The sequence below is a fragment of the Chelonoidis abingdonii genome, chromosome 22, assembly GCF_003597395.2.
Source record: "Chelonoidis abingdonii isolate Lonesome George chromosome 22, CheloAbing_2.0, whole genome shotgun sequence".
NCBI lineage: Eukaryota > Metazoa > Chordata > Testudines > Testudinidae > Chelonoidis > Chelonoidis abingdonii.
In genome coordinates, this window is record NC_133790.1 from 16,279,562 (window position 1) to 16,303,653 (window position 24,092).

At 42.1% G+C, this 24,092-nt stretch overlaps 1 protein-coding gene across 2 annotated transcripts in view; it reads right to left on the reverse strand.

The window, feature by feature from the left end:
* Positions 1–24,092, reverse strand: part of ZDHHC8 (zDHHC palmitoyltransferase 8) — a 226,716-nt gene that overhangs the window by 53,821 nt on the left and 148,803 nt on the right. For both annotated transcript variants that reach the window (XM_032771161.2, XM_032771160.2), the window contains exons 4-10: positions 21,620–21,792; positions 18,759–18,861; positions 14,038–14,129; positions 11,957–12,089; positions 10,833–10,950; positions 9,824–9,933; positions 5,824–6,860 (exon numbers count right to left, since the gene is read on the reverse strand). In XM_032771161.2, coding sequence (XP_032627052.1) covers positions 5,824–6,860; positions 9,824–9,933; positions 10,833–10,950; positions 11,957–12,089; positions 14,038–14,129; positions 18,759–18,861; positions 21,620–21,792 — 1,766 coding nt within the window. The remainder of the gene's footprint in view (positions 1–5,823; positions 6,861–9,823; positions 9,934–10,832; positions 10,951–11,956; positions 12,090–14,037; positions 14,130–18,758; positions 18,862–21,619; positions 21,793–24,092) is intronic.

Here is a 24,092-nt window from a genome sequence, read left to right on the forward strand (position 1 = left end):
CAGTAATCTTTGGATCACCCCCTTGGTATTTCTGCTTGGAGTCTTTTAGACAGGGCCGGCTCCAGGCACCAGCCCAGCAAGCAGCTGCTTGGGGCGGCCAACAGTGAGGGGCGGCACGTCTGGGTCTTCGGCAGCAATTTGGTGGAGGGTCCCTCAGTCCTTCTCGGAGCAAAGGTCCAGCAGCCGAATTGCCACCGAAGCCTGAAGCAGTGGCACTAGAGCTGCAGAACGCAATCATGGCTTCTTCTTTTTTTTTCTGCTTGGGGCGGCAAAAACCCTGGAGCCGGCCCTGGTTTTAGATCCCAGCTACACTAAAAAAACGTCCCCTGCTTTGAAGCAATTTTATAATCATGAATCTTTAAACATGATTTCTTCTTTTAATATATGCTATCAGTTTGGATGGAGCATAAGTTTCATCTGACCCTTTCTTAAGGCTAGGTTACTACATATGTGCTCACTACATGTACTTATTGTAGCAAAACTACCTTGTATCAAAAATATATTTTAAAAGGGATAATCTGCAAGCCAAGACCATTTTAATTGGTTTAGAACATGGCCCAATCTGCATGGAAGCAAAACATTTAGATGGCAGCACAAGGTAGGATTTATTGCACCCAACTGATGAGCCTTAACTTCACACTGCCACCATATGCTCTCTCAACTAGCCCAAAGTTTCCCAGGATAGAGAAGCAGGGATTCATCTGGCACCTGGTATGGATGTTCTGCCCTAGAGCTAAAGAAGTGGCTCCAATACCTCATGCCAACCTAAGTCCTGCTACACATATAGGCCGTGCCTGCACTAAAGAACCAAACTATACGTAACTGAACTGGCAGGACATCACAAGTGTCAGTACCAGCGTAAGTGTCCATGCAGGTTTGACTGAAGTTCTGTCCACATTAGTGCTGCAATGCTCCATCGCAGTCTCATTACCCTCCAGGTATCTCACAGTTCCCAGAATAGCTCCCTGAAGCACTGGCTCCTCACAGATTTTAAAAGGCTTCTGGGAGCCCAGGAAATTATGGAAGATTTCCTGTAAGTCCCTGGGTACCAAAGCTATTTCTTGTTACTTTTTAAAAAATGGAAGCCAGGTTGAACATTTGCTCCTGATTCTTGCTTGTCAAAAAGCTTATCAGAAGCTCCTGCAGAAACACAGATGTGATTTAAAGGCCAATGTCCCTGATCTTCTGTAAAAAGTAAACTCAAAAGTCTTCATCTGCTCAGTGGAGCTCAGTAGTGGAGCACAGCCCCAGAGGAAATGAAATGGTTAAAGAAAATAGAGGGAACATGAAGTGCTCACGTGCACAAGATCATGTATTTCCTGAGAACTTAATTTCTCTGACCTAAGTCCCTTGATAGATTTTAGCTTAGTAATTCCCAGTTGCTCCCTCTTCCTCCACTCTGTATCACTGGGCACTTTCTATCAGTACCTCCTGCTGAACCAGCAGTACGTTAGAGGAAACTCAAGCAAGGCAAAATAGGCTGGATGGTTCATTCCTTCTTTTCTAGGCATAGCTTTAAGCCATCTTTGCACTGCCCTGATTCTGGCCCTGATCTTATGATGCAATTAATGCCCTATGGTTGCTCTAAAATGGACTGGCTTGTATTGACTGACCCGTTGTGGGCCACTTCTCTGGCAGAGAATAATAGCAGGAGTGCAGTACATTCCAGACATGTTCCTTGTGTTGTTTGAACAGTGCCTGTCACAATGGGGCCCTGCGCCTCTAAGAGCTACTGCAATAATAAAAATGGAGTAGGGGACCAGCACAGAACAGTTACTCCAGTCCTATATTGGCCAGAGAACCTCCTCCCAATATGTGGGTTCTCTGTGGTACACAAAGCAGCTGCTTCCTAAGGGGAAATCAGAGATGTTCCCAGTATGTATTTTCCTTAAAGTTGCTTGTCAGCATCTGAATCTCTTGCTCCCCAAAATCTGTACTCCCAACTTTAGTGCAAGCTACTTAAAAACGAAATTCTGCATTCATTACACCATGCTCAATCTTACTGAAATCTAAAGGATTACATAGGGCCTAAATCAGCATTGAATTTGGTCTCAATAGTCCAGTTTCTTCTTATCATGTAGCATAAGGGATCTGAGGATCTCCTTCATGAAACACGAGAGACAGAAGTTGGGAGAAAGTGGAGGAGGGCCATTAGTATCTGCAATGCTGCTGTCATGAGAGGTAGCGCATTAGATGTATGCAGAGTTACTAGCACAGAACTCCTGCTGCAGCTTGACTCTTGTAGCCTAAAAATGTCAAATGTATTGATTTTTATGCTTGACTTTGGGCACCATCAAGGCACCTAAATGGAAATGACTCATTTTCAGATGTGCTGAGTACCTGTAACTCCCTTTAACCTCAAATGGAAGTTATGGGTGCTCAACCTATTTGGAAAAAAAAATTAGGCCTCTTGTACTGCATTTAGCATTTCTGAAAACTGCAGAGATCTGACCTGGAGTGAATTTACAGAAACTATACCACTTGCCCATAAGGTGACAGCTGTGTGATCAACAAGAGACAGAGACCAATGTGATACAAACAGCTGTTGTATCAGCATCTTCCCTCCCCACCCGTATACTAATTTCCATAGCAGCAACTGGCATCTTTGGGGCTCAAACTGCAGGCAGAGTTGGAAGGGAAGACAGACAGTTCCTGTCACTAAAATAAAACCATTAATTTAATATATATGAAAAGAAGAGAAAAGGACAGAAGTGTCTTCTTGCTGAATGTTCACTATTCTGCCACTGAGAAAATCATTTTAAAAACTACAATTCACTAATAGGCTTTGGAGAAACATGGGATTTTAGGGCAAGGGCAGTAATGTTTCTGCATTGTTTCAATGGCTTTCTTTAAATTAGTGCTGGATTGTGTAATCTGGAAACTAACCAGAGGGCATGACAGAGGCACAAAGCATCAGATACGGAAAAAAGGTGTACTTCTCTGATGCACAGAATTAGATCCTTCCATCATGCACTCATAGAATCATAGAATGTCAGGGTTGGAAGGGACCTCAGGAGGTCATCTAGTCCAACCCCCTGCTCAAAGCAGGACCAATTCCCAACTAAATCATCCCAGTCAGGGCTTTGTCAAGCCTGACCTTAAAAACCTCTAAAGAAGGAGATTCCACCACCTCCCTAGGTAACCCATTCCAGTGCTTCACCACTCTCTGAGTGAAACAGTTTTTCCTAATATCCAACCTAAACCTCCCCCACTGCAACTTGAGACTCAGCTGAAGTGATTACAGTATGGGCTGCATATTGTGAGGTCTTTTCAGACCTTCAAACTCAAGGCGCATATTTTCCCCAAGGAAGAGAGAGAACCACACGTGACTGATGCTAGCATTTCAGGAAACTGCTCAGACACCAGTTATCCATGCTCTTAGTCATATCAAACCCCAATCTGAAACCCTCCACTCTTCTGTAGAACCATTATAGCATGGGAAGTGGTGCTACAAGCTTCCCAGATGCTGCCTGTCAGCTAGCGTCAATTCTGTTTTACAAGGACCACCTCCATGATGAAATTAATTCAGGCTACAGGGCTGTTCATTTCTGGGTCTTTCTGCTGAAACTCATCATGAGGTGACAACTGTGACAGGCAAAAAAGATGGGATTGATTTATTTATTAAAATAGCATTTACTTGGTATTTTTAAAGAAATTCACTCTTTGCCATGCTCCCTGCCTCTTATTCTTTCTTTTTGGGGGAGCATTTGTACAATAGATTTACTGGCAAGGATGTTTGCAGAAAGCAGATTTCAAAGTGATAACTGCAAGTATTCAAGGAAGCCAAATTATAAATTCTCACCTCCAAGTACTCGCATAGTCAACCAATCAGGAAACAGAAATAATATTATGGAGTTATCTGACTAATCACAACAATAAAAAGAGGTTATCAACTGTTTATAGTCAAGCCATATTTTTAAAAGACTTCTCCAAAGAGCTCAAATATATTCAAATAAATACGTGAGGAAATTCAATCAATAATCTGTTCAGTGATATGCCCCAATTCAGAACAATCTAGATTAATTTATTCCATTATTTGTTAAATCATCTCTACTAAGAAAGTGAAGGAAAGCCAATTTCACCTAGTCCGTTTTCGAATGAAAACATACTTTTACACAGAAATAGACCAGTATCTCCATTATAGGTCAGAAGAGTAACAAGACCATCATCTGTATCCAATAGCTCATACAAGCAATATAAAACATTCTAATCTTAAATTGATACACATGCAAACCAGATTTTACAAAACAGTTTGGGCAAATTATCTGACTTGAATGAAGAGTCACACTGCTATAGGAGTTTAATATCATTGCTTGGACCTCACTGGCCCAATCAATCACTGCACCCACCTTCATGAATAAGGCTACGTTTTAGTCACAGGTATTTTTAGTAAAAGTCACAGACAGGTCACGGGCAGTAAACAAAAATTCACGGACCAGTGACCTGTCAATGACTTGTACTATATACCCCTGACTAAATCTTGGGTGCTCTGGGATGGGGGCAGCTGGGGGCTCTGAAGGTGATTTTGGTGGGGGAGGCTTGGGTGCTCAAGAGGGAGGCAGCCTGGGGGCATCATGGGTGCTTTGGGGGAGTGGCAGCGCACGGCCCAGGACCCCCGCTGGTGCTGCGGGGGGGAGGGGGGCAGCAGCATGCGACCCTGGACCCTTGCTGCTGCCGCGGTGGGATGGATGACGGCGCGCACCTAGGACCCCCACTGCAGCTGTTGGGGAGAGGAGGCACCATGGCCCGACACTGTTCCAGCAGCAGCTGGTATGGCTGGCCCAGGGGATGCCTGAGCTGCTCAGGTGGCCTTGGTGTCAGATGTTGCAAAAGTCACAGAGGTCCCAGAAAGTCACGGAATATATGACTTCCGTGACCTCCGTGACAGACTCGCAGCATTAATCATGAACAATCCATTTGTGGACAAGAGGAATGAACTGAGAATTAACAGTTCAGTAAATCAAGAGGAAAATATTTTTTGAATTAAAAGAGGAATGGCTTTGGGGAGGAAACACTTTCTCTATTTATGGACAGTCCAAAAAATTTATGGGATATAGCTAAAAGTATAACCGTAACATATATAAATAATAAAATAAATAAGTTTCCACACAGAATTTTTCCTTCCTTATGCCAACAAGACACAGCAAGGTGTGGGTAGATTCTAATTGACCAGTGCTCTTTAATCGCCAATTCCACATTATTGGGCACTCAGAATAATCATTAAGAGCCAGATTTTACAATCCTTACTCACAGCGAGTAACACTTTATGCTGCCAGCAGTCCTAAAGTAGAAGGCAATACTCAGCATGGGTACGAGTGGCAGAATCAGCCCCATAATTTTAAAATAATTATCTAATTCATTCAATTAATTATCTAATTTGTTCAATTAAACACTTGTTTACGCCTAACTCTGTAAAAACTTTACAACTTCATTTAATCATCAAGACATTCCACATTATAAAATTTAAACTCTTCTTTCACCAAAAAGTGTTATTCAAGCTCAATCATTTGTATAAAATGTTAGAGTCAATACTCCACCATTACTGGAACATGTTATCAAGAAAAAGACGAAGGCCTTTAATGAAGCACTTCAGTCTACTGAAAATCCTTATTACAACCTACAGCCTGAGTAATAACAAAGAACAAATGTTCAGTGATGGTAAAGTTGTTATGAGACCCAGAACTAAAGAGCTACCCACGCACATCTCAATGCCTGCTATTTTTTAAGCAAACAAGTAAGCTGAGTCCTGACAATTAATAACTGCTATTGTACTCGCCTGCAAGCACGACCTTGTTACTTACAAGCTATTTAAGCAATCCATACCTTTGTGCTCCCACAGATTGCACCTCCGTTATTTCCACAGTGTTAACAAATGAGACAGCCTTCGGACCTCCATAAGAGGGTGACCTAGGCATCCCTGTAGGGGATGATGGGACCTGATGGCCTGGTGACTTGTAGGAGCCATTGCTCACCCTGCCTTGTAGTGCCTGATGGGACTGGACATTGTTATTGGCTAGATCGGCTTGAAGGGAAGTTGTGGAAGTCCTTGGTGCCCTGGCCATTGCACTTGAGAGGGAAGACACCGAGGACTGCAGTATAGGGTTCCTTGTGCTAAAACTGGTCGCAGTCATCAAATTGTCTCTGGAGCCATATCTCATCACCATGCTGCGAGGGTCTTCAGACAGCGCGCTGACTTGTTGAAGGCTGTAAGAGCTAGGGGTGTCATACACACCCGAGTCTGCAAACACCGAATCCGGGTGTGAGAGGAGGAGCTTCTCCCTCTCTTCCATTTCTTTCCTCTCCTGGATGGATGCCATGATGGTTTTTGAAAGGTTGTCATAACGGACAGGAGAGGGGTCCCGCTGGTGCGACTCTTGCCCCCCCAGCACCGGGCTGAAATTCTGTGGAGCCTGGCGCTGCAGCTCGCTCCCCCGCAGGTGGCACATTTTGGCTGACAAATATGGCGAATGGTACCCCACGGAGCCAACAGCAGAATGGGCTATGCATTTCCTCCCGGAGGGGGACATGGAGTTTAGCAAACTGTCATAAGACAGACTTCCATTTCTGTTTGACAGGGAGTTGGGGGAAAAGATGCTTTTGTAGGGGGTGGAAGCAGCCCCTTCTGATTTTATTGGATGCAGTGGCACTTTGTCTGTCCCTCTCCTGTTGGCAGACTTCAAGCTCAGGGATCGCGAATTGACGGCGAAGGAGTCTATCTGGAGTGGGGAGGACTGATAAGTCTTGTGAAGCGAGCTCTTCCTGTAGTTCGAGATGTCCAGGTTGGGCTCCGATTGATAATCAAGACTCTGGTTATTATCTTCAATCAAAACTCCTTGCTTGTGTCCCTCCTGCATGGTGATCTAAAACAGAGATGAGTATGAGAGAGGGAAGGCACCCTATGACAGAACACAGCACTGATTTGCTTCTCCTGGTGAGTGAGAAGTGCATAGTGAGAACAGAGCTGGGAATCAGGTTGTCTCAAATTCTCAGCCCAGATCTGACACAGATTCATTCTATGTGTTTAGAAGTGTCACTTAACTGTGCATCAGATTCCTTACCTGCAACACAGTGATAATAATTTACCTCAGAGGTGAGAAGGGTTAACTCATATTTGTTACATGGTAAGTATTACTGATCGTAATAAATAGGCCGAGGAGCAAGCACTGACAGTTGCAACAAAGCCCTTTGCAAAGAAAGGTGACCACCCCTTTCAGATCAAACTCCTGTCAAAGTAGGTCAGATTTTGACTGGACAACATTGACCTTGAAAAACTTTGTCCCTACAGATTAGAAATAAAATTTCCAAGAGTAGCTTCCAGTTTCTGGAGCCTCCATTTCAGAGAGCCCAGCCACACACACTTTGGGCTAACTTTAATGGTGCTGAGCATCCCAGATTCCTACTGACATAGAATGATGTGACAAGTGCTGAATGATTCTGAAATATAGGCCAAAGCTCATTGAAGTTGAGAGGCCACAAACTGAGCTACCCTCAGTCAAAGGTCACTTTTAAAAGTTGTGGCTTTGATGCAGGTGTGAGGGAGTTTTTCCCATTTCATGTGCTGTGTGGGGGAGAGTTCTACATCCAAGGAAACGTAAACCCCATGTTTTATTTATATACATCAAAACCATGAAGAAAACCCCTCTGTTGTAAGCATACACTTTAAAGTATATGTAAGATTGCCTCTAATTTTGTTCAAACTTCACTTAAAGGCCATTCTCTGCTAAGCAACTGATTTTGGCTGGTCCCTTATGATAGGTTTCACCATAACTGACAATGAATTGGTTATTGGAACTCTGCAAAAAAAAAAAGACTGATTAGTGAATGCTTATTTAATCAGAAAGGCAATCAATACTGCTCGTATTTTCTACTTTCAGGTTTTTTTTGTAAAAAGAAAAGGAAATAATACAAAAAAAGCATAATTGACAAAAAGGTGCTTTTATACTCATTTTTACTTCAAGGTTGTGTCTTTGAGCTGGAAGATAGAGAATGTGCATGATAGTTCTCTACCTTCCTCCACCATGGAAATAGACTGGATTCTTCTCTGGAAAAGGGATTGATGGACTCTGCTTAATGGGGAAGAAATGATACAAGTGGTTGGCCTATTTCCCCCCACTGGGTGTTCCGCTCTTCCTCCCCCCATTTGTTTTTATTGCTCATGAATGGTGCTAGATTGACAGGCTGAAGACCAGGAACAGCTCAGAAGCAGCAGCACAATCTTCACACTAGTCCGCTACTGTACTTCAAGCCTGAAGCAAGAGGACAGTTATGCCCAAACCCCTAGATGTGGCTTGTTCACCACATCTATTCAGTCCTCTAAAAGGCCAGCAAAGTTGCCAGTTGGTACCAATTTCTGTGATGTAGCCACTTGTCTATTACAAAGAACGCTAACCTTATTTGACACAGGTCAGTCAGTCTAAGGTGACTTTGTCATCTGAGGCTAGATTTGAACTAGAAACCTAGCAGTTAAAAGACGCTATACCCAATTACCAGAACCCCCCCACTCCCCTGGTCTGATTAGAATCTATACTGCAGTACATCCCAAATGGAGAAAAAAGTTTATCCATTGGAGGTTATGTCAGGCACTGCATCTGGACCTGGAATACAGTCTGTACTGTAGTACTCTGCTTGCACACATCAATATTTCAGGTTAAGCACTAGCTGATGCCTGTAAATATATTTGCAACTCGTTGGCAAGCCATTTGTCGAGTAATAAAGTGAAGATGAAATAATAAGATTTTGATACAGCCAGCTTGGTGCAGAACTCACATCCTGAAATGCTCCCCTTCACAAGGCAATTTCTGCCTCATTCTGGGGACAGATCTAGAAAGCATGATTTATAAGTAGATCATGCAGTAGGACTAAAACCTTAAGTTTTTTAAGCTGGTAAAGAATCAGTGATATCTACAATGAGCAGACACGGCCTTCATTTTCAAAGTTAAAGAGACATTGCCAAAGCCCCTCTTTGTCCCTATCCCCATCACTGCCATTTAGAACAACCCCTTGGAAGCTTGAATCTGACTTCTGTTTCATACCTCTACTACATTCATTTCCTTGATTGCAGGTATACCCGGGATATTACTGTAGGGTGGAAGATGGAGTTGCTGCTGAAATTAATTTTAAAGAAATAGCATTGGGGTATTTGTTTAAGGGGAAATATCCATTGATATATAAACATTTGCATGGATTTTGCGAACATACATGATAGAACAAACTGGTAACTTCTGAGCCTATTTTTCAGGACAGAGTGTCCCTTTAACTGTTATGACCTTAATTTTCTTTCTGTTAACAGATAATATGAAGGGTTATTTTTGAAAAACTGTAACCCAAGCACTAAAAGTGTGTTAAGGCCATTCAAATGTACATAATCTTATATTAATTTCAACAACAATATATACCCACAAGGAATTCTTTTAAAGCTCTTTTTTGCTTTGTGAGCTTACATGCTCAGGCATCACCAGAGCACGTCATCTGTTGCCCTAAAGGACACAAGCAGACACAAACCACTTTTGACATGAATGGGAACTGACTTTCATGTCCATGGAAGCTGATGGAAGTTGAGAGTTCTCAGGATCAGGTTCAAAATTTGGTAAAGCCAATGGGCACATTTTTCAGTAGGGCATCATGACAATTGCAATAGTACTGAAAAAAAAAGGTGGTTTCACACAGAAAGTACTGTACATTCCAAGTGTGAAACACCAACCTGTACAAATATTGACTTCTGTACTGGAACATTCACAACAGCCTGGAGGTAGTTCACCATCAGGTTGAAGTAGTCTACTGCTTGTTTGGAACAGGTTCTTCTCGACCATTATGACAAGCTCACCTGCTCAGCTGCAGCATGGTAGTGGACTTTGGAATTGTTGCTGAAAGCTGGTCGATACTTATACATGGCAGGAGTTGGGGGACTTATCAATTTAGGTGAAAGACCACTCTCTGGAAAAACAAATGTCAACAGACCGTGGGCATGAACAGTATGTCTAAAATGGCATGTTAACAAATAAGATTACAGAATTGTATATAAACCCCATAAATAAACATGGCGATTTACAAATTGAGCTCCAGTCCTGCAAAGGGTGAAAATGCTGTGTGTCTGTACTCATGCGCAGAGTCCCACTGAAGTCAATGGAACTCCACATGGAAGTAGCTACACGCATGGCTGTAACTCGTTGCAGGATTAGATACGTATACGTGACATACTCTGTGGCCCATAGAGCTTACAATCTAAATAAAACAAGGAAAACATAAGACATAATATGGTCCTTGGTAGCTAAAGCCAGAGTTGCCAACTTACATCTTTCCCCAATTGCAAAATACAGTTGGGTCCAAACTAAATACCCCCACATTCAGGAGTGTTTGGATCTAAAAAGTTAGGATCAGGATCTGAATTTCTCAGCTGCCTCCTTTGGCCTAACCATAGACTTGGACTAGAACACTTTGGGTTCTGGGAGAGGTCAGATCCAGATCCAGATCCAAGTTCTGAGTCGAGGGGTTTATCTCTACTGTAAAGCCAAACAACCCTCGTTCTGGAATTCCAAATGACCTCTGCCAGGTCCTTTGCTGGATCTCATCCCAGCTGAAATGGAAACACACACACTTGCCTACCCAGTATCAAAGTGATATATTCTGAAATAAGTGTAGTGTTTTCCTCTTACTGTCTGCAGTGAATTCTATACTTATATCAAATTCTCTCTCAAATTAAGAATTAAGAGAATTAAGAGCTTCCCGAAAAGCACAAAGAAATCCACATTCCATGAAGGTTCTGGAAGAACAATGCACGGACACCAACATATTTTCATAGCATCAAAAATAAAGTATTGATCAGGCTACCATACCTTCACTGGTTCCCAGCTGCCCCTTCAGTTCAGAGTACTTGCTTGGATCTCCTTTGGGAGGCAGAGGTGGCTGGATGTCCATGGTTTTATCCTCCAGACCTTCCAGGCTAACTTTAGACTGAAAATAACCATGGAATCAATCATTTCCCTCAAGTGGTTTAGATAACAACATGTGCTAAAGTATTATAGATTCTAAAGACTTGTCTACACTGGGAAATGTCAGAGTGGTATACTATGTGTTAACAAACACGGGGATAAACACAATCTAACACTCTAAGTACACAGGCCTGTTATGTCTAAAACCTAGTTTAACCGCAACCAACTGACCTGATTTTAAATCTAACAGTTCTTATCTACACAGAGTGACAGATCATGTTTAACCTCATGTTCCTTAACACACAGCATACCACCGTCGGCATTTCCCCGTGCAGAGAAGTCATCAGCAACTAGTGTTCCTTTACTACCAAGAAGGCCATTCCAGGAGTTCACTACATAAAAGCTTGAGAGATATTTTCTCATGTCTATAAAGCTTAGCACCATAAATCTTGCAGCACTTTACTTAGGTAAAAGCATCATTATTCCCTTTATATACAAATAGAAAGTAAGATACCAAGATGTAGAATGATCTGCAAAGGTTGCACTGCCAGAGGTAGGAACAGACCCCAGTTCTCCTGGGTGCTAGTTCTGTGCTCTGTGCATTGGACCACAGTGCTTGCTGAAGGCTTGGGGCTCATTGCTTGCCTCAAGTAAGCCAGGTTGCCTAATGGTGCCAGAACTCCTGCCATCAGCACAATATGGTGGATTAATTAAAAAACAAACAAAAACCAGAACAAGGGCCAGGAAGTGAAAAGTCCTGTGCCAACTCTTAACTAACTGCCATAAAGAACCAATGCTCACCCTTCTCTTGCTCTCCCATTAGAGTGCTATAGGAGGACCTTCAAAGGGTCAATAGCTCTTGGCACTATTATTCCTAATTTACTTTCAAAACGCAGGGAAGAGTACTTGACTTCCTTCATGTTCCTCCAGAGGTGTATTATCTCTAAGAGTATCCCAACAACAAAAGTTATTTTCAGCCTAGTTTTCAAGTTGTACTCATAGACAGAGGGTATTGAAGGCTGCTTTACCTTGCTTCGGTTAAGATTGGCTTGGATCCCATTGTCACTTATCTTCACTGTGATCTGTCGCTCGGATAGATCTGGTCTGAAGAAAGGAGGCTTCACACTCACAGCCTGCTTTTTCTTTGGCTCAACAATGTATCTGATTGATTATTCAATAATAATTGTTAAAAAACCCTAGTCATGCAGACAAGAAAAACCCTATGTTTGCAGTGTATGATTTAAGAGATATGGCAAAATCTATATGAGTAAAGGACATTTATCTCAGTGGATGCTTGCCCAGCAGGTACAAAGATTGAAGTGAATCAGGAGCTGAATAGGAGATACCACCAATAAAAAACCCTGCAATTTTGATACACTGGTCTCCAACGCTGTTCAGGTGAGGAGGGGCAAGAGGGTAGCACACAGCCACACAACCAGTAAAAGCATTTCCCCTGGATTTTGCCAGATCTGTAGGAGATGTGAGTAGTAATGTGCCATGCCAATTGTGTTTTGGAAGAGGACTTGGTTTATCAGCACCTAGAAGAGTTTAGTTATATTAGGAGATGTGAGAAAGTTAGACCCTTTCTAGGGATGATAAAATTGGAACACAGGAATGATTTTGAGCTGGTGGATCTCTTCACATCACTCTTCTCCCCCAAACCCCCAAATTTTATTGTGAAAGGAGCATTCCTGGGAGTTGGTTGAAAAGTTTTTCACTGCTTGGGGACCGATAAATGGAGGTAAAACAATTTGATAAACTTAAAGGAGACTGCACCACCATATGATACCCAGTGACATGAGATCAAAATATCTGCATTAGTTTCTTCTAATTTGGACAATGGACAGGACACCTCAGCAGTGATGGTTTGCTTGGTGATTTCGACAAGTTCTTGAGGGAGAAGATATGTGACAGTTTGAATGGGCCTTGATAAAACACTAGGATGATATTTCCTAAAATTCTGAGTACAATAAAGGCATTTTAAAAGTAAAGATACTACTCAACACTCTATCCTATCAAAGAGACTGCAAAGGAAAAATGACTGTTCAGTTTATGTGCCTAATCGGTTTTAACAGCCTGCTCTCCTAAAGTCGCTGACCTAATTCAAGTGCTCATGATTTGATCAGTTCAAGAAATTTAGATTCCACTTCCAGTGCTACCACTTTAACACTAGGAATAGCCTGCTAAGCTTTGCTTGCTGTCTAATCAAGAAAAACCACATACTAGAGATAATAGCGTGTGTAGGTTGGGACAGCTCAGCACCTTGAAAAGTACATTCAGCCCACTCCCACTACAATTAAAAGAATGTGTGTTTCTGCTGGACAGCTCAGCACCTTGGACATCCATGTTCAATCTTTTCTGTTCTATAGCAACATTAATGTTCACGACCATTGTTTCAAAGGGCACAGGGACAAATATCTGCTGAAAAGTAAGGAACCATAAATAAAATCCAAAACTGCAAACCGTAGCACCAGGTAGGAAATCATATCTGTTTTATAATGATGAAAGATGTCTGTGAGATTGAAAGCTACAGCTGCCTTGAATTAATTATAAACCTAAGGGGCAAAAGGTTGGTTTTAGATACTTCATTTCTTTCCAGCAGTGACTAGAATCTGTAATGTGTACTTTGGAGGGCAGTGTACCACACAGGAAAATATGTTGCGTTAGGAAGATTACAGCTGACACGGATCCATCCAGTTATTGAATTTCACTGGATAAGCAACTTAATGAAGCCATGTTAGAGAAAAGCAGGGAGCAGGAATAGGCTATCAATCCCAATTATTATTTTTTTGTGAAAAATCCAGTCTTATTATAAAATGGCTCAGTAAATAGAAAAAGCTGTCGATATGATATGGCCTGCTAACCATAAATACTTGGGTTGGGAGTGAAGATTGTGAATTATATTAAATGAGAATGGCAAGACTAACAGCCGTGCACAGTGAAAGCACTGTACAAGCTTCCCCTCAGCTCTGCCAATGTCTTGACATATCGTATCTCTCCTCAGCAGATACTACTAGCGGGGATGAATGGGGTCAGACTCTGGGGTGGCTCAGAACATTAAGTTTTGTTTACCTTGTGACCCAAGTTTAAGAATAACATTCTTCCTTACCTGGGAGCCAAAGGGCTGCAGAGCACATGTTCCACGTTATGGCAGCATCCTCGAGTGAAAGGATTCACCCCCCCACGGAACTTACCCGTCACCTGGAAAAATATTCATTGCAGTGATCAATGCTCTAAATGTGGAAGAGGCACCCATTAACACTTAGAACCCCAAGAATGAGTATTCCAGTCCTCGCTGTTCTGTATATCCATTGCGCTTCACTTTCCCCAACTGGAAGTTATTCTTTCATGTAAGTGATGCTCCCTCGCTCTGCCAGCCCCGAATACATAAGAAACCTTAACACAAACTTCCTAAGCCCACACCTCCCCTTTATGCTACCATCTGCATATAGGCTAAAGGCCCCCGCCTCAAAATCCAGAGAACTCGAGGCTTCCTGTCTGCAATACACAGGCACCAGCTCCATCCCACCGTATTCTTCCTGTTCCTGAGTCCTCAGTCTGCCCTCAGCCTGGCTGCCTGATCTGGCCTGCTTCCCTTTCTTCTGTCCTAGCAAGACATACTCTAGTAGCTCCTAAATCCCACAGACATGTCCCTTCCTATGTTCCTAATATTAGATGAGACCAATGGTTCATCTAGATCAGCATTCCATTTCCAGCAGTGGCCAATCCTAATGCTTATCTGGAAGGCGCCAGGAAGCCCATAATGGGCAGTTATGGAATTATAACATCTGCCTGGGAATTAGCTATTTTCCTAATGGTTAAACCCCTCTAGACTGGTGGGATTCATTTAAAACTTTGTGTGCCTGGGACAGAGTTTCATGATAAGGGTCATTCTAGCCTTATAGATAAGAGCCCCGAGCTGATATAAAATTGATATCCTCATTCGATCTGCAAAAATGATCTGCGGATATCTGTATTTGCAGGGCTCTACTTATAGAGGGTATGCAATCATACCATCGCTGCACAGCATGGGACGCCAAAAAGGTAAAAATTGTCATACTTGGGTAAAACTCAGTAAAGCCAGATCCTTCAATACAGTGGTTGCCATTAAAATAATTAGAACTGCCATTTGCAAGTAACACTTCTTAGTCATGGTATAGTACAGGGAGCACCATATAACTGCTGTAAATTTAGAATAGAATCACAGAATATCAGGGACCTCATCTAGTCCAACCCCCTGCTTAAAACAGGGCCAATCCCCCACTAAATCCCCAAACGGCACTCTCAAGGATTGAACTTGCAATATTGGGTTCAGCAGGTCAATGCTCAAACCACTGAGCTATTCCTCCCTGCTAATTACTTGCACTGCAACAAGTGTAAAGATTAAATGGCAAACACTGTCTTGATGTTCATATTTTGTTGCTGGCCTTTTTAGTGCAACAGGAACCTATTTACAAGGCCAATATAGAAGATCTTTTCTTCCAGAGATTGGAAGAATGGCTTAATGGCTAAAGTACAGTACTGTGAATCAGCAGCTCTGGCTTGTATTCCTGGATCAGCCACTGACCTGATGCCAGACCTTGAGAAAGGCACCTCATGTATCTCAGCCCATTTGGAATACAAGAATAATATTTCCTTAGCTCACAGACTACACTGTCAATTACATAAATTATGTATAAAGCACTTTGAGATCCTCAGGTGGAGCGTGCTGTGGAACTGAAGGGTATTGTTCATTCTATTCAGGAACTAAAAATACAGTGATAAGATGACATCTTGTGTTATTCTGGTCCCATAAATGAGTTCCTGAGTCATTCCAAAAGCTCATGAAAAATGTAAACTCAACTATTATACACCCCAAAAATCATACCCTCTTTAGTAAGAATAATTAGAGACAGTGAAACCTGGCATGGACACAGTAACCAAGAATTTCTAGCAAACCACCAGAAATCTGCTCTATTTGGCTACAAAAAAAAGCAGGAGAAAAGGGGGACAAATGCAGTTGAGCACATTTTGCTTGTTCATTATTTCAGTTGGTGAGGAAAGCGATTCAGTACTGCAGCTGCAGGAGAAAAGTGAATGCTTTAACACAGTGAGTCAGTGCCAAAGCTAGCAACAGAATCCACATTACCTCACTCCCAGGCCTGTGCTTTAATTACTAGAATGAGCTTCCTCTGGAAAAGACCTGATGGATCATGGACCCCATCCTCCAAGCAGGGCTGGATAGTCCACATGATAGAGAAGTTGTGATATTCAGTGAAAGCTACATTTAGTCTTGGGCAAATGGCACAGAGAGATAGGAACGCCATTACAGATAGGTGAACCTCAAGAGATTTGGCAGTTCAGATAAGCATACCAAAGAACTGCTGTGAGTCTGACACTTTTCAGTTTCAAACTACTTGAAATACAAGAAGACTAGAGTTTTGTAGTATTTCTTCTTTCTGGCCTGGATGAAATCCAAAAGGACTATTTCACCCAGATGCAGAGGGCTAGCATGAGGCCTATGCACAATGCCACCAAGTCTTGTAACATGATTTGAGCCCCGATGCAGACAGGCTTGCAGTGAGGCACAAAGCTCTGGGTCTCATGCAATTTTCAGGCTGCCATGGAGAAAGCCCCCTCTGAGTGGCTGCCATTTCCCAGCCCCCTAGGGAAGGACAGCCAATCCCAACATGCATTAAGCAAAGCATTTTCCCCTTGGAAGTGACATGAGTTTTCAGGTAAGGGGTGTGAGGGTGTGTGAAAAAAACAGCCATCCCATTTTCACAAGAAGGGAGAAGGAAGCAGAAAAAACCAAGCAGTGTCACCTAGAAGAGTGGTGATGGGTTATTGGACCTCAGCTACTAGACCTGTCAGATGTGGAGTCTCATAAGGATCAATTATCTCTCTAGTCCTATTCAATGTCTACAAGCAGCTACTGGGTGAGCTGGTCTGACAACATGGATTCAGTTCCCAGCAGCATGAAGCTGACACACAGCTCTACCTATTCTTCACCGCTGCCACCAAGAGGGCCCAGAGCTTGGAGAAGTTCAGCTCATAGATGAAGAACAGCTGGTTGGAGCTTAACCCCAAGACAGAGGTGATGCTGGTGGGCAAAGGAAAGCAGTTTAAAGAGTTTACTGGCACTATGAAGTTTCCTTTGGTTGAAAACAAGACCCACAACTGGTTTAGATTCCTCGCTGATGCTAAGCATCATATAGCAGCTTTGCAAGTAATGTTTCCTAACATGCCTGACTGCCCACAGAATGTGATGGAGTCTCTTAGCCAGTGAGTTGGTCTCAGTTATTTATACCTTTGTCAGTTCAGCACTTTGTCTGGACAACAGCGATGTAATGTACCTGAACATTAAGTCATCAGCCCTAAGGAAACGCCAACTAGTATAGAATGGTGCAGCACATTTTCTCAGCAACACGGGCTACAGTGAGCACATCAAACCTGTCCTCTGCTCTCTGCATTGGCTTCCCATAGAATAGGATCAAGTTCAAGATCTTTGTCCTTACCTTCCAGGTGCTCAATGGCCAGGGCCCAGGATAGCTAAAACAATTGTCTAAAGTTATGGGATGAGAATTATGGTCAACCACTCCGCTCCTTAGGCACAATGGCACTTTCCACCTCATAGGTAAGCCTCATCTGTGCAGGAGACAAAGCTTTCTCCAGGGCTGATCTGAGACTGTGGCACAAATTTGCTCAGGAGCTAAGGACCATCACAAACCTTCTGCTCCAAGTGAAAGGTGTACTTTATCGATCTGCCTTCTCTGACACACACAGAGCAGCACGTATGTTTAAAGAGAATTCCCCACCTCCCCCCAACAAACCTCTACCAAAACAAAATCACTGCACATGCAATTCTCCATGTGAGGAGAGGCTAGGAGAGAGGATGAACCACGTGTGACAGACGGTTAATCACATCACTTAATACATTCTTGGAAGATAGTGGGAGTGAGGAGGGCAGTATTAGAATCCATATAAAATAGAGGACCCTACTGGAGCTGCCCCCTTGTCTCCACCCTGAGAGGGTATGAGTGAAGAATCTCTGGAGCTGCAGGAGGAGAAGAGATGTGTTGTGGAACAAAGGGCAGATGTGCAGGCACATAAATGATGTGGGCCGGAGGTTGGAGCAAATGTTAGCGGGGCACAAAGCTAACTGTTAGGTGTGCCAATGTGTGGCTTGGGAGACACTATATTAATTAATTGGCATTTTGTGAAGATGCTGATAGATTTCCTGCATCATCAGGCAGCACATTCTACACATTTGAATAATTTTGTGGCAATTCAAGTTTCACTGGGTATTTTGTCACAAGATGTTGGCCAGCACAGGTTTTGGAGCAGCAAAATGAGCTTGAATCTGTGTGTATGTGACAATGAGCTAGCTCAAAGCTGCTCATTGTTACACACATTGTGGGCAGGCAGGGGCAGCTGACAGAATCAACAAAATCAGGAGACAGAATAGAGTGCAATTTAATCTTTTTTTTTTTTAAATGTGACAATTGTTTTGAGTCTGACTCATGAGTTTGGAACTTTTGAGGTTGGCAATATTCCATGCACCACTTAAACCCTGCTTTGAGGACTTATATAGGCCTGTCCCATTCCGCTGTGCCCGGGAGCTTGCCCAGAATTTAGTCAAACAGATATTTGAGAAGAAAAGTTACCCAACCTTTTTAGACCCTCGGTAAAGCATCAGTTTGAGTGTTAAGATTTGGTCAGCTGCTGCTTTACCCAACCTGATTTGCCCATCTTTAGATATTATATCTTCTCTTTATCCTCCCCCGGAAAGGGATCCTTCTCAACTCTCACACCTCTAATAGGAACATGGAGGTAGAATTGTTTTCTTACCTGCTCATTGGTTGTACGCCCTCGTGCCACTAGAACAATATGGAAACCCGTGAGACCAATGACTGGGATAAAGAACAATCCAGTCACACACATGACAGCCATGCTACATCCCAGAGTTAAGGAAACTGTTCAATGACAGGGAAAAGGGAGATTGAGGGTCAAAGGAATGGAAGAGGAGAGAGAATTCCCTAAACTAGAAATCTAGTAAGTAATCCCCACCTTTCTTTAGGGTTTTTTAAAACTACACATTGAAGTATGTCTTGGAATTAAGCACTAGAAATTACTTTAGTCTATCAGAGCTGTTAGTTTCTTGTTTAACATGAGTCTTAAAGTTATCTGCTCCTCAGTGTCCAACACAATATTGAGTATTTGGAAGCCATAAGGTCCCCATGCCTCCCTTACTACTTTACTTTACTTCACTTCATTCATTCTACAGTCTCTAGTACAGGGGTCGGCAACCTTTCAGAAGCGGTGTGCCGAGTCTTCATTCATTCACTCTAACTTAACGTTTCACATGCCAGTAATACATTTTAATGTTTTTAGGTCTCTTTCTATAAGTCTATAATATACAACTAAACTATTGTTGAATGTAAAGTAAATATGGTTTTTAAAATGTTTAAAAAACTTCATTTAAAATTAAATTAAATTAAAATGCAGAGCCCCTCAGACCAGTGGCCAGGACCTGGGTAGTGTGAGTGCCACTGAAAATCAGCTCACATACCGCCTTCGGCACGTGTGCCATAAATTGCCTATCCCTGCTCTAGTAGCTTCAAGGAACTAGTCAGCTGGTCCATTCCTTTGCAAGACAGAGGAATACAATCATTTGGGACTGACCAGGTCCTAGAATGTCAAGGTAGCAGAGTAGTGATCTCTCTCCTGCATTTCTCCAAGCTGTCCTCTCATTTTAAAATGCACACTGGAATTTATAGCACATATAGCACTGTGAAAATCCATGATCTATGAAGATGCAGGATCCTCAACAAAAATGTGCATGGAGACCTGCAATGATGATCATTGCCCAGTGGCTTAGGCCAAATTTATATATGGTGGAAGATGGTGTAACTACAAGCACTTCAATGGAGTTACTCGTGTTTACGCTAGGTACTAATCTGGCCCATGTGATGTAGATTCAGGTAAATGCAGATGTTCAGCTTCCTCTTCACTGAAAAAGCAGTCCCTTCACCAAGCATTTTGAGAGACAGAAGCTAAACTAGAATTTAATGGTCAGTTCGTTGTTTTTGGGCAATGCTAAATTTTACATCTCAACCTCCCAGCATGTTGAGAAACTACTGGTTGGCATTTTTAGTATCATAAAACTATTTTCTAGCATGAGACTAAAACTCCCTGTATTGCATAGGATGCTGTGAACTGACTCAAATACTACAGTATGTTCTTGTGGTAACCTTGGTACAATGCCTAGTGCAAGCTACTGAATCAAGAGGTGTAAATGCATTGGCCTGCTAAACCCAGGATTGTGAGCTTTATCCTTGAGGGGGCCAGTTAGGCATCTAGGGCAAAATCAGTACTTAGTCCTGCTAGTGAAAGCAGGGGGCTAGACTTGGTGACCTTTCAAGGTCCCTTCCAGTTCTACGAGATAGGTATAAATAGTCATTTGACAAGAATGTCTGGATCCCGGCAGAGCTAGAATGCCAGGTTGCAGCATGTTATGCAAATCTTCCACAGCAGCCAGGTCAATCAGCCCACCCGTGAAGCTACTATGGCAGAAGATCCACTGAATGCTGTAGAAAAAACACCTTTGGAGTATCAGCAAGGAGACCTTGATCTTGAGTGGTTCTGAAGATCCATAGCTCCCACTGACTAAATGCAGTGGGAAGACCAGTTTTGATTATTTCACCCCCTTAAATGGGTCCTTGAAGTACTAAAAGAAGCTGAAAACCAAACAGAATGTTTCACAGTAGCAGCCATGTTAGTCTGTATCCACAAAAAGAACAGGAGTACTTGTGGCACCTTAGAGACTAACAAATTTATTTGAGCATAAGTTTTATTTATTTGAACATAAGCATAAGATGCATCTGATGAAGTGGGCTGTAGCCCATGAAAGCTTATGCTCAAATAAACAGAATGTTGATTCACTGATTTTAGTTGTAACTATTCAGTAAAGGCTCTATACACTTCGAGTCAATGAAAGTTACTGGGGATCAGCACTTCTGAGTATCAGACTCCAACTATGGTCCCCATTTCATATAGAATTGTGAAGATTCCTTTTGTTCTTCTTCAATTCCCTTAATTAATTATAATGTTATAACTGATATAGTGCTTTATGGCAAGTCCTCACCACACAGGCTAGTGGATCCTCACCTGATATCCCCTCTCCTTCTAACTCTGCTTCTTCCATCTCTTTATCTCATTCAGATAAATAAAAAAAGAGGAAATGTTTTTCTATAAGCCAAGACAACCATATAGAAATCTTTATTCCTGAAGGATACCACAGCACTTTACAAAACATGTAGAGGGATATATAGCTACCACTCAAATGCAACCACCTCTGGGGCAAAGCAACTGTTTTAAACACAGTAATATTACCCAACAGTCTTGGACAATATAAATAGGAGAACCATATCCAACTGAAATTAAAGGGAGGACTTTAATGAAGCAAGATGTTGTTTTCTGTTATGGCAGCTGAATGACAGAGATATACAGACACTAAGCAGCAACTTCTGAGGCAATCAAGGCTTCTGTAGGTCAGGCAAATGCTGGGGAGAAATTGGGTTGGATTTTACTACAAAAGAACATGGGTATCAGAGAAAGGGAGCCAATCCCATCATTTCCTGAAAGGCAAATCTTATACAAACAGTTTCCTTACAGCACCTCGACTTCTTAAAGATTAAAAAGAAGGATACGTAATGGTGGTGTGAGCTGCCCCCAGCTTTTCCATATGGTTTAAAATATAGATCAGCCCAAAACTGAACACTCCGACCATGTGTGTGCTTAAGGACAGCAAGAAGAGGAAAAAATATCGGTAGTTCCTCCGTCCTATGCAATTGTTGACCCATGGGCAGTGATGGTCAAAGTCCTTGTAAAGAGATGGAGAGACATGGAATATCCAAGCAGTGAAAAAAAAACATTGCCTTAGAAATAAATGTGAACCATTGTGCTACATCCATCCAAAAAACTCCTGAACTTCAGGTAAAGTCAGATTAGGTTTGGACCTTTGCAGATTGGCTCTATCCTGACATTGCCTGGCTGCCCAGGCAAAAACAACATACTACACGCTCTTTGTAAGATTCTCCTGGGACTGAGGGATTCTTCTGACTGTGGATGAAGACACATTGATAGGTTTAAAAAGGAAACAGAGGTATACACCACATTGTGGGGCAAAGACAGTTTCTCTTCTTCTCTGGCTCCTGTAGCATTGTATAGTTATCAGAGTAAGATTATCATAAATTGCAGAGTCTTGAACCTGTAACATCCCTGCCAACTGTAGAGCTTCACAAACACACCCACTTTATATATGTAAAAGTTCAGTAAGGATCCAGGGTTTTTTTATTCTGAGGTTTTGGCCTCTTGAAAAAGTATTTTTTGGCAAAGCTCAGGCAGGAAGCAATATCTGGCTAATAAGTGGGGGAAAATTCTGGATGAAGTTAAAAAAACATAAGCACTTGAAACATCCAGTTTTTCCTGATCAAGAATTCACATGTGCCACAAGGCTGGATTAAGGAGATACATTTAATGAGGCCATAGACCCCTTAAAAGCTCCATAACACCAGTTTTATATGGCTGTAATTCTGGTGACTTCACTGGGGTTATTCCTGATGTACACCAGCGTAAATCTGAGTATACTCAAGCTGGAGTGAGCAAACTTGTTCTGTTCTGTTCTGTTCACATGCAGTATAGTATACCCTTTTTTCCTATCAAATAGTGACTTATCCTTTTCTTTGTAATACTGTTATATTTAGATAGATACCTCCCACTAATGACAAAGTGTTATTTTTAAAGTAACTTGTAAATTAGCTATAACTATGTTGTGCGAGAGACATGTGCAGCTCAAAATATTTGGAAATAAAGATATATTGAAACCTCAGCTTTGGGCACTTCCATGAAAATTTGTCCTGAAACATTATTCTATCACAAATTCATTTTCAGGTCCAACTGGTCAAACCAAGTGTTATATTTCACTTGGTTTTGTTTTTTAAGTGATGTGATAGAAAAGAGCACCTGTTTCTGAAAGCTTGGAAGCTGTACATCACTTTGCACATCTTCGAATTAGAATCAATCTGATTGTTTGAAATCAGATGTGCTCAAAAAGTCTGTCTCTAGGCTAAAGAGTTTTTATTGTGAGTTGCAATGCAAAGGTGAAATAAAAGATACAAATTACAATCTCTTCCTAAAGGAGTATCCTAACAGAAATGCCAATAGACTTTTTTTACTATAACTATGTCCAGGCACTACTAGAATGTACAGGTATCCTAGGGAATAAGAGTCACAAGAATCAATAAGCAACTTAACTTGAGACTGCAATTTATTGATTAATGAGCCATTAATGCCTTTGCTTGTATACCTCAGTAACCAATCACATTTTAATTATATAGCAAGAGATTCCCTGTTAGCCAATCAGAACAGCAAGTAATGCTCAGCTGGTCTGAGGAGTTTTACTTATGCCTAGAACTGGAACCCACTGCAGTGGAGTCTTGCATTTTGACTTCCTCTGAGTTCCAAGCCATTTTATTTTTAACAAGAAGTTACTCTGGGATTCCCTCCCACTTTCCTCTCTGACTTCCCTGGAATATTGTGGTCTTGATGCCACTGGCGACATTAGGGCTGCATGGAATTGCAAGCATTTACACCCGCTAGTTTCAGGCAATCTTGTGTTGGCAACACTTCCTTTACTGAAAATGGAGTTTTCACACAGATACTGAGGGGTGGGGGGAAGGATTTCAAATTTCAATTCAAAATTTAGCTTCACCTAAACAACATTTAGAATCAGTGACAAATGTTAATGTTTTAACTCAAAACTCTGAATGTGTGGTCCAGTTTTCTAGTGAAAAAGCCAGCTCCATCCAACAGCCTACATCAGCCCAACAAAATGGCTGTCATGGCTGCCCCTGTCCTTTCTGGAAGACCTGCTTCTTCCAGCAATTTATTTCTCCCCATATCCCCTCAGCTCTCGCACCTTGCTGACACTCCCTATGACAGGGCCCTGGGCATTGTTGTCCTATCTATTAATGGGTATTAGGCTGAGCATAGCTTTCAGCTGGCTATAATTTAGGAATCTGCTCTTAAGGATAAAGCAAATGACATAAACCAACCCCAGATTGCCTCTCTCACATGACTAGCTCCACTGTGGCTATTCATATGATTAAGGCAAAGAGGCTT